We start from the raw sequence: 11,128 nt of genomic DNA on the forward strand, positions 1-11,128 counted from the left end.
CGCCCGCCGCCGGCCCCCGCGACCCCGACCTGCTGCTCTTCGCCACGCCGCAGGCGCCCCGGCCCACACCCAGCGCGCCGCGCCCTGCGCTCGGCCGCCCGCCGGTACGGACACTAGGGACACTGGGCTGAGCGCGCGTCTGGACCCCCATGCAGACCCGGGCGGGGCGCGGTTTTTGGCCCGGAGGCAATGGGGGCGGGGGAGGGGGTGGGCCGAGGCTCCCGGGCTGGGCGGAGCCGAGCCTGGGTTGGGCCTCCGCGCCCCGCCCCGGGGTGCGGGGTGACCTCGGGCCAGTCCCTGTTTGCTCCTCTGCTCTGGGCCTCAGCTTCTCGGGGCTGCTCGAGGGTCGGACTCAGTGGTAATAATGGCCCACGTGTATTCAGTTGGCGTTGCCTGCATTGCCAGGTCTCTGGCAGACTTCGATCCAGCTAAAACTCACAACCACGCTGTGAGCTCAGTGTTGTCACTGTGCCCATCTGAACTGGGGCCCAGGGAGGGGAAGTGACTTGCCCCCGGTCATACGGCTGCAAGTGGTGGGGCTGGGATTTGAACTGAAGTCTGCTGGCTTCAGACCAGAACTCGTGGCAGGGTAGCGGGCATGGCTTCCTGGGGAGGTGAGGGTGGGGTGTCCTGGGGCCAGACTGTTGAAAAGTCATTTAGGAGACCCTCCTTCCTGCCTAGATGCTCCACTGCCAGGTGCAGGCCTGGGCCTCTGGGGACAGGCCTCCTGGCCGGGAGGCCTTCTCTGCAGGGGCGGGGTAGCTGGGCCAGCTGCTGATCCCCTCCCTCTGCCTGTCCTTCCATCTGCCACTCTCCACCCTCACAGGCCCTGGTTGCCATGGAGCCTCATTAATCAGGCAGGCAGACCCCTAAGCCCCCAGGGAAGTAACTGGGTGGGCTGGGCCTCTGGGAGCTGGAGTGGAGGCCCCCAGTGCCAGAAGAGAGTAAACATCCCAGGGAGATGCCTTGATAAAGTGTTCCCTGAGCAGCAAGAGGCTCAAGACCAATTTGGGCTGGGGGGGCCCAGAAAAGGTTGCTGAATTACAGGGGAGAAGGGCGTAGAGGCCTGAAGTTTGGACCTGTGGGCTGTAGGACTGGGTGTGGAGACCAGTTTGACTGGCAGAGCCTGTGGGTGAAGGTGGGGCGTGGAAGGCTGGCAGGGGGCAAGGGGGGCCAGGCTAGCAAGGCAGGATGGGGTCTCAGCAGGGGGCTTGGAGCAAGTGGGAGGGGTGAGGCAGAGCCAGGGAAAGGAGGTGGAAGCTGTCCAACTGCTTATGGGGGCCTGGGTAGCAGCTGGTCCCTGAGGCATCCCGGCAAGTCTCCCCTAACTCCCTTGGCCCCTCGCCCAGTACTGCCTTCCTTCCGGAATCACCAAGATGCTAATAATAATAACAATAGGAGCCACCATTGTTTTGAGACTGTTTTGTGTGTCAGGCTGTGTGCCAAGCACTTCACCCAGTTAACTCCCTCAACAACCATCCCCTTTTACAGATAGGGAAGCTGAGGCCTAGGGATGGTAGGTCATTCGGCTAGTGAAATGGTGGGACCAGTCCAGACTTACAGAGTGGTTAACCAATTAGCCACTGGGATGCTTTGCCTCCTGAAGATGCTAACAGAGGTTGAAGGAAGTTCAGGGACCCTTCTGGTGGGTGAAAGGAGGAGGATTGTACCAAGGGGTGGGTGGTGGGTCATCTATATCCCAGTGGCCTCTCTCTGCAGGTGCCAGCCTGGGGCCTGGACCTGAAAACCACGTTTAGCTGACTGACCAGTACTTAGCAGACCCCGGGGCTGTAGAGGCTCCGAGGGCCTGCCAGAGACTGGGCTGAGGAAATGTGCTCCACCCCACCCCCAGTGGTGTCAGGGGCAGCCTCTGTGGGCCTGAGCATTCCATTCATTCAACTGTCGTTGAGTTCGTGAACGCCCAAGAGGTACTAGACACAGGCAAGTAAGAGCCTCTGCCCTCACAGCACTGAAGCACTAGCAGCCGTTTTCTGCCGGGGTGGGGGTGAGGGCTGGCACCATCCTGGAGCTGAAGTCCAGAAACATGGGCCCAGCTTCGGCCCCCCAGCACTCCCCGCTCTTGTACCTCAGGGTAGCCACTGGCCGACTGAGCTGCACTGGTACTGGTTTGGGGCAGTCTTTGAAACAAACTACGGGTTCAGCTTCTGCATCAGTGAGCATTCATTGAGCACCTCTTGCATACACAAGGCCCTAATCAATTCAGCCATTTCTCCTGGCCCTTCCTGTCCACTTCTATCCTGTTGTCATGGCTGTTAAAAAACAAATTAAATATAATAGATATTTACTACAAAAAAAGAGTTAAGAGACTAAAAAGTTGAAGGATGCCAACCGCATCCGTTCTTCCTTCTGTTTTCTTTTCCTGCCTGTTTTTTTTTTTTAAGGTGGTTGTGACAGCCTTTCTTTTTTTAAGTTTATTTCTGTGTTCAAGCAGTGGGTCATCCACACTTTATAGATATGGTAACAGTCCCCCCCCCATGGTTGTCCCCCACCCACACACCATATAGAGGTTACTCCTAGAATGGATTCTAAAATATTAGAAACTAAACCAGAGAAAAATGTTTCATGAGGTTTTTAATCCAAAAAAAGGGTCATATAAATGCATTGCCCTCCAGCGATGTTTTTCTTGTCATTATGTCTTTGAGAGGATGTCACGCTGCCTTAGTCCTTGACAGCTACGTGGTATTCCAGGGGCCGGATGAGCCACACTTTTTGCGGCTCCTCTTCCACAGGTGGTTGTTGGAGTGGTCCAGACTAGTGGTCCGCTAGTGTTCTGTGTATCTTCACCTCTGCCTTTTAAGGCTCCTGTGCCAAGATCTCTAGAGAGCAGTGGCAGAAATGGACATCTGCTTGAGCCCTTGCTTGGGGGTGTGGCATTGACCTGTCTTCAGGGTGGGCAGGGGCTGGAGGAACAGGGAGAAGATGAGGGGTACCGTTGGCAGGAGCATGCTAGGTTCAGGCCCAAGGGGCAAGGCTGGAGAGGCGGTCCATGGGGCTTTTGGGCCTGGCTTCTGGACTAGGCTGCAGGGAGGCAGGGCACATGGTAGATAGGAACGTGGGCTCTGTACCAGCCTGTTAGGGCTCACATCCTGGCCCTACCTCTCACTGTCCGACTTTTCTGAGCTGCATGCCCCTTGGGAAGGGGAGGTCATCCCGGCATCTGTTGCAAGGTCTGGCAGAGGGTTTGATGACTGAATGCAGGTAAAGCAATCATTTAGCAGTGCTCGGTACACAGGAGGCACTCGGCATGTGTGAGTGCTTCTATCCCCGGGACACCCAAGGACGTCCACCAACGTGCAGTGAGAGGGAGGCTCTGGGCCCCTCGGCATGTGCGGAGGTTTACTCGGCAAACGTTGGTTAACACCAGGCACAGTGGACAGTGATGATTCATGCCCAGCGCCTGCCTCTGAGGGGGCACTGCCTTGCGGGTGAGACAAATACATTGCTGGAAATTTGTAGCAAGAGATAATGTGGGGAAAGGTCTTGTTTGAGGCACTTTGGTGGGAGAAGAGGTCTGGTCTATTGCAGGATCAGAAAGACCTAAGTGATGGGTAGGGTGCCTGCCCACAGAGGTGGAAAGAGTCCGTGTGAACAGGAGGGAGGGCGGGAGGTGAGGGCACTCTTGGGAGGGAACCCCCATGGGCTAAGGCTTGGAGGCAGAGGTTTGTGAGAAAACCTGTCTCAGCAGAAGTTCATGTGGAGAAGTGGCAGAGAGGGTACTAGGCTGGAGAGGGACAGATGGAGGCGGGGGGATGGCTGAGTGGTCCACATGGGAGGAGACAGCGGCTGTGCTGATGGGATTTCTTGGCAACCAGATGTGATGAGGGCATGGCTGCCGAATGAGGTTCTAGCTTAGGAAACCCTGTGGGTGAGGGAGGGGCAGGTATGGCTGGTGTGGGTCAGGATGGGCCGGAGATCTGTGAGACTTCTGGGGCGATCTCCATCCTCCAGTGTGTGTGACTAAATCAGAGGGTGTTCTGGACGAGAATCCTGGCTTAGCTGCTTCCTGGCCGTCTGACGTTGGGCCTTTCTGGGCTTCAGTTACTTTATCTGTAAAACGGAGCCATTGTTATTATTATTATTTTTAAAGATTTTATTTATTTATTTGACACAGAGAGAGAGAGCCAGAGAGCACAAGCAGGGGGAACGGGAGAGGGAGAAGCAGACTCCCTGCTGTGCAGGGAGCCCGATGTGGGGCTTGATCCCAGGACCCTGAGATCATGACCTGAGCTGAAGGCAGACGCCCAACTGGCTGAGCCACCCAGGCGCCCCAAAACGGAGCTGTTATTGTGCTGCTAGTCCATAGGACAGAATGAATTAACATGTGCAAAGCATGTGGGGAGCGCTAACTGCCACCATGTTCATAGACAGAAACCAGAGAGGAGGTGACCTCGCCCAAGGGACATGTATCCTAACGGCTTAAAACAACAAGCACTTAACTAATACAACACTTTATGTTAATGATACTAGAATTGAAATTAAAAACTTAATAAAAAAATACCCAATAACAAACACTGATTACCATACAGACTTGGTGGGGCAGGAATTCAGAGGAGACTTAGCTTAGTGCTTCTGGCTCAGGATCTGAGGTGGTAGCCAAAATGTTGTGCCAGGCTGCAGTCATCAGAAGGCATGACCAGAGTTGGAGGACTTGTCTCTGAGACTCATGTTGCTACTGGAGGAGGCCTCAGTGCCTTGCCACTTGGGCCTGTGTGACATGGCCGTGCCTCTCCCCAGGGTGAGTGGTCCAATGTAGAAGAGAAAGAGGAAGCTCGAGTGCATCTTTGACCCAGTGCAAGAAGTGACTTGTCATCGCTTCCATCACGCTGCTCCTTAGCAGCAAGTTACCAGATCGGGCCCGTATTTAAGGGCAGGAGAATTAGGCCCCATTTTTTTGAAAAGAAGAGTATCAGGTAATTTGCAGACCTGTATTAAAACCACCACAGACACCCAGGAAGGTAATGACAGAGCTAGAACTTGAACTTGGGTCTTTTGCCCTCCAGTTGAGTGATCTGTCCTGTGTGGTAGGATTGCGTCCCCTGGGATCTCCCCCTCCCTCACACTTCGGCGGCCTGGTAGAGAAGGTGGGGCAGGGGCAACGCAGGAGTACCACGCCCTGAGCCAGGTCTCTGGTGTCCTCACTCCTGGTTATTGGGCACCCTCCCATTGTCTCTGCCACAGGTAAAGCGGAGGTTGGACCTGGAAACTGACCATCAGTACCTGGCTGAGAGCAGTGGGCCTGCCCGGGGCAGAGGCCGCCACCCAGGAAAAGGTACCCACAGAGCCGGGGCTGGGGCAGGCCCTCTGACTGGGCCCAAGTTGGGGGTGCGGACAGACAAACATGCTTGCAAAGTAAGCTCTGGTCTGGCAGGCCTGGACCTGAGCCAGGCCTCTGGGGGCCCCGAGGGGCAGCTGGAGTGGCCGCCTGGCATGGCTTCCCCGGGCCCTGGGGGGTGGGGAGTTCCCCAGCCAGAAGAGGAATGTCGTGTGGTTGGCAGGCAGCAGCCCCAGGCCCTCCCTGTTGGCTTCGCCAAGGGGAAGGAGCCATCTGCCCATCCCACCCCCATCTTCCTGCCCTGCTCTGCCAGGAAGGCTAGCCTGCCTGGGTGTGGGGTGGTACTGAGGGAGCCTCCTCCCCTGGACCCCCAGGTGTGAAATCCCCAGGGGAGAAGTCACGCTATGAGACCTCGCTGAATCTGACCACGAAACGCTTCCTGGAGCTGCTGAGCCGCTCAGCTGACGGCGTTGTCGACCTGAACTGGGCGGCAGAGGTGCTGAAGGTGCAGAAGCGGCGCATCTACGACATCACCAATGTCCTCGAGGGCATCCAGCTCATTGCCAAGAAGTCCAAGAACCACATTCAGTGGCTGTAGGTACCAGCCACTCAGGAGGGCAGGCAGAGGCTGAGGCCCGGGCCGGGCCAGTGTAGAGGAGCTGAGAGCGATCTCCACCGCGCTGTCCACATCCTGGTCGTCTAGCTGGGGGCGCCGAGGCTCAGAGGGGGAGGTGGCCCCCCCGAGGGAAGTCCCCAGATCGTACGTCTGCAGCCCAGTGCCCTTCATGTAGTTCTTGGCCTGGGGAGCCACTGTCGAGATCAGGATAGAGAACAGGACCCAGCGCCACAGAAAGTTCCCTGCGCTCCTTTCCAGTTGGTGCCCACCCCTCCTACCCTTAGGTGATGGCTATTCTGCCCTCTGTTGCCATCAGTGGGATTGTCTAACACAACTGTTTCATTCTTGTTAGTTCTTGTTTTATTTTCCCCTCTCCCCTCCTTCTGGCCATCCTACTCCCCTCTCTTTGACTCATCTTCCTTTTCGGTGGATTCTATTCTGCATCATTTTTTTTCTTTTTACTTGACAACACGTCTTGGAAGTGCATCCCCATCTGTACATCTGATACATTCTCGTCCTTTTATACAATCTTATAGTATTCCGTGGCAGGCCCGTGCCATCGTCTACTTATCCTGGCCCCTGTGAGGGGCGTGTCAGTATTTACAGCCATTCAGGCCCGTTGTTAGATCCCTGCCAGTCTGACTTGGAGCCCAGCTTCCGCCCTCTGCTGTTGCCCAGCCGGGGAGCCAGAGAGGGACAAGGGCTTGCTTGGCCTCGCAGAACGGGCAGCAGCAGACTGGGGGCTGAGGGTTAGGGCTCCTGGGCCAGGAGCTGCAGACCCTCCCTTTGTGTCCTGCAGAGGCAGCCATGCGGCAGTGGGGATCGGTGGGCGGCTTGAAGGACTGACCCAGGACCTCCAGCAGCTCCAGGAGAGTGAACGGCAGCTGGACCACCTGATCCACGTCTGCACCACGCAACTACGGCTGCTCTCTGAGGACTCCGACAGCCAGCGATATCCTTGGACTGTCGGAGCGCTGCCATGGAGGACAGGACTGGCGGGTGGGGCCCCATCCAAGTGGGACTCGTGAGGCGACCCCGGGCCCCGGATGCAGGAGGGGGCTCTGGCTTTGGATGCCAGTTCTGGGCTGAGCACTTACTCAGTGTTAGCCTGAACAAGTTACGGAACCTCTCTCAGCCTCAGCTTCATCTGTAAAAGGGGAGAATAATCAATCCCCCAAACAGCACAGATTAAAACAGTACCAGCAGTGGCAAACGTTTATTTAGTACTGATTTGGTACAGGGCAGTAGCTTCAAGGTTAGAGATCTAAGTTCTTATTTGTCTTTCATCCACAAAAATAGAAATTTTTTATTTAAGGTTTTATTTTCAATCTCTACATCCAACATGAGGCTTGAACTCAACCCCGAGACCAAGAGTCGCACGCTCCACTGATTAAGCCAACGAGGTGCCCCTAGAAACTTTATTTTAAAATAAGTCGTTTTTGTTTGTTTGCTTTTTTTTAGTGAATACCCAAATTATGTTTTCTTTTTTTTAGATTTTATTTGAGAGGGGAAGAGAGAGCGAGAGGGAACGCGCACACGCATGAGAGAGCGCAAGAGCAGGGGGAGGGAAAAGCAGACTCCCCGCTGAGCAGGGAGCCCCATGTGGGTCTTGATCCCAGGACCCAGGATCCAGAGATCATGACCTGAGCCTAAGGCAGATGCTTAACTGACCACCCAGCCACCCAGGCGGCCCCCCCAAATTATGTTTATAAGTTTTGGAGACAACCACCAATTGACACTAAGTACATGGGTCAGAATAAATTCTCAGCACCAGGTGTGGAGTTGTGTTAAGTCACGTGAAATTATTGCAGGCACCCATCATTACCTTGGGATTAGAGGGGTAGAATGATCTCATTGTACAGATGTGGAAATTGAGGCTCAAGGTCTTGAGACAGGCTCAACCACCAAGTACGTGCCAGGCCCTGGGGTGGGGTATGGAGAGGATAGGACAGACTAAGTAAGTATGGGCAATTATGAACTCTCTGGGTGGGTGACCCCAGAGGTCAAAGGTCATGTGGTCCTTGACTCCACCAACCCTGGCCTACGTGACCTGCCAGGACCTCCGTAGCATCGCAGACCCTGCAGAGCAGATGGTCATGGTGATCAAGGCCCCTCCCGAGACCCAGCTCCAAGCCGTAGACTCCTCAGAGGTGAGACCCAGGACTCCAGACCTGCCCAGGACAGGCTGGGCGGGGTTGGTGGTCCGCTGAGCCTCCATTTACCCTGCCTGCTGCCTCCACCCAGACCTTTCAGATCTCCCTTAAGAGCAAACAAGGCCCCATTGACGTTTTCCTGTGCCCTGAGGAGAGTACAGGCGGGATCAGCCCTGGGAAGACCCCATCCCAGGGGACAGCTTCTGGAGAGGAGGACAAGGCAGTTGACTGTGCCACCACAGTGCCTCCGACATCATCTCCCCCCTCATCCCCTGCTTCGGATCCCAGCCAGTCCCTGCTCAGCCTGGAGCAAGGTGGGTGAAGGGTGGGCGGGTGGGGTGGGTTAGGGTCTCTCTCCCAGCTGGGTGGGTGGGCACGATAGCCCCCTCTGCCCTCCCTGCGGGCCGTCCCGGCCTGTGATGCTCCCCCATCTCCCCAGAACCTCTGCTTTCCCGGATGGGCGGCCTGCGGGCCCCTGTGGACGAGGACCGCCTGTCCCCGCTGGTGGCAGCTGACTCGCTCCTGGAACATGTGCGGGAGGACTTCTCCGGCCTCCTCCCTGAGGAGTTCATCAGCCTGTCCCCCCCCCACGAGGCCCTCGACTACCACTTTGGCCTTGAGGAGGGTGAGGGCATCAGAGACCTCTTCGACTGTGACTTTGGGGACCTTACCCCTCTGGATTTCTGACGGGGCTTGGGGGGGACCAGGGCCTCCTGAGATGCCCACCCTGTCTTTGCAGCCCTGGAGCCCCCTGCCCCTGGCTGTCCTCCCAGCCCGATTGGAAATGTTTAATTTATACCCCTCTCCCCTGTCTCCAGAAGCTTCTAGCTCTGGAGTCTGGCTACTGCCAGGAGGCTGAGCAAGCCAGGAAGGGAAGGATTCTGTTTGTGGTGTGTATGTGCATGCACCCAACACCCAACATGTGTGTACACAGGGTGAGCGGTGTGTGAGCATGTGTGTGTGCATGTACCGGGGAATGAAGGTGAACACATCTGTGCGTGCACTGAAAACACGCCCCAGTGTGTCCACGTGTGTGTGCATGAGTCCATGTGTGCGCGTGGTGGGGGCTCTAACTGCACTTTTGGTCTCCTTGCTCCAGGGGCCCCACGAGGCCCAGGGTGGCCACCTGCCCCCAGAATCCTGCGTGCTGACCAGGCCAGGTGGCGAGGCCTTGGCCTGCTTGTTTGCAGGGCAGCGAGAGCACTTCTGTCGTCTTAAAGGTTTTTCTGATCGAAGCTTTAATGGAGCGTTATTTATTTATCAAGGCCTCTTTGGCAAGCCTGGGGCGCCAGCAAAGGGTAGGAGGGATGTGGGACTGATGCCCCAACTCCCATTACCCCTGAGCGGGGCAGGGGTCCCTGAGCTCTTCTTTGCCCTACTCCGAAGGAGCTGAGGCCCGAGCGGTTTATTTATTGGGAAAGTGAGGGAGGGAGACAGACTGACTGACTTGACTGACAGCCATGGGTGGATCAAGGGGGTGGCCCCTCCCCAGGGGGGGGTCACTGCAGGGCCCCAACTGCCCCCCAGGGTGGATGTGAGATGGGAGAGGTGAGTGGGGGACCTTCACTGACAGGGTGGGCAGGAGGGGTGGGTGAAGGGCTTCTGCTAGCCCAGACCACAGGGGCCCCTCTGCCCCACTTGTTGCTCTGCCCCACCCTCCAATCTGCACTTTGATTTGCCTTCCTAACCGCTCTGTTCCCTCATGCTTTGGTTTTAATAAATATTTTGATGGTGTTTGGGCTGGGTTTTGGGACTATGTACTGGGAACAGACCTGGGGGTGGGGGAGGTCCAGGTTGCTGGGAAAATGCCCCTTGTCTACTTCCCCCCTCCCTGCCCTTGCTTAGTTTCATTTCATTTGAGCCTCACAGCCACAAGAAAGGTAGTCTTTGTCACCATTTTTGTCCTAACTTAAAAACTGATCCAATGAAGCAGTAAGTGAACTCCCCTCCTATCCCCAGCCCCAGAGAGGCCACTCGGATTGCTGTGTTCCTTCCAGATGTTTCTGGGCATTTGTAAACCTGCAACAAATAATTACAACAGGATGATTCTGTGTCAGGTTCTTTCAGGTTCTGGGTACACATGTTCCTTCCTGGGGTTCTCAGGGTGGGCTGGAGGAGACTCATTAGACAAATGAGAAAATCAGAGGGCTTCCTGGAAGAGGTGATGCTTGAGTTGAGAGCTGTGGGATAGAGTTAAGAGGAGGAAAATATGAACACGCCTAGTGGACAGGGCAGTGTGGGCAAAGGCCCTGGGGCAGGAGGGAACAGGGCACAGAGGCACCTGAGAGAAACCAGTGTGGAGTCCTGAGGTAAGGGCCAGAGTGGAGAGAAGTTCAGATTCACTGGTGAGCCTGAGATAGCAGTGACATACCCTGTTTTATATTTTAAAAGTTCCCTTTGGCTGCTGTGTGGAAGATGAAGAGGGGCCAGAAGGGGATGGAAAAGAGACCTGAATTGAGTTTGAAAGGGGACAGGAGGGGGATTGGGAAGCAGTCCACACAGACCTGTTTAACCCCTAGGTGAGCTTTCTCTGAGCCAGTTCCTATTTCAAACCCTTTACAGTCAGTAGGTGAGTCCCCACACATCCTTCCTGCTCTCTCTGATTACCCCCATTTTGCAGAAAAGGATACAGACGCTCAGAGGTGAAGTCCGTTGCAGGTCTCACCCACAAGGTGTCACTCTGTTGTACTGCAGTTTGCTCTCTTGACCCTACCGTGGTGTGGGACCTGCCCTCGGTGGGCACGTGGTGCCACCCCTTCCGTTTTGTTCCCGGCTGTGTAGTACTCCCAAGCACCCCTCCCCCTCCGGGTACGCGCACAGCCTGTCCGAGCTGGCAGCGACCCCTCGGGTGGCTCCTGACTCCACAGTTGCCAACCTCCCTGGAGACTCTGGTACCAGAAGGCTGTTGGAGTTCTACGTCGTGTGGCTCTTGCCCATCTGAAGGCCAGAGTTGCCTTCTCCAGTTGGGGAAGCCGGGCCCTCGGGAGGGGTGGGGGGAGGGAAAAAAAAAAAAAAAAAAAAAAAAAAAAAAAAAAAAAAAAAAAAAAAAAAAAAAAAAAAAAAAAA

The 11,128-nt window shown here is 55.8% G+C and overlaps 1 protein-coding gene across 1 annotated transcript in view; it reads left to right on the forward strand.

The window, feature by feature from the left end:
* E2F1 (E2F transcription factor 1) overlaps nucleotides 1–9,796 on the forward strand; it is a 10,038-nt gene extending 242 nt beyond the window's left edge. The window contains exons 2-8 of the mRNA XM_034641594.1: nucleotides 2–104; nucleotides 5,200–5,290; nucleotides 5,668–5,887; nucleotides 6,709–6,861; nucleotides 7,945–8,059; nucleotides 8,154–8,376; nucleotides 8,502–9,796. Coding sequence (XP_034497485.1) covers nucleotides 2–104; nucleotides 5,200–5,290; nucleotides 5,668–5,887; nucleotides 6,709–6,861; nucleotides 7,945–8,059; nucleotides 8,154–8,376; nucleotides 8,502–8,749 — 1,153 coding nt within the window. The 3' untranslated portion in view covers nucleotides 8,750–9,796. The remainder of the gene's footprint in view (nucleotide 1; nucleotides 105–5,199; nucleotides 5,291–5,667; nucleotides 5,888–6,708; nucleotides 6,862–7,944; nucleotides 8,060–8,153; nucleotides 8,377–8,501) is intronic.
* Nucleotides 9,797–11,128: the final 1,332 nt, after the last annotated feature.

This window comes from Ailuropoda melanoleuca, chromosome 13, assembly GCF_002007445.2.
Source record: "Ailuropoda melanoleuca isolate Jingjing chromosome 13, ASM200744v2, whole genome shotgun sequence".
NCBI lineage: Eukaryota > Metazoa > Chordata > Mammalia > Carnivora > Ursidae > Ailuropoda > Ailuropoda melanoleuca.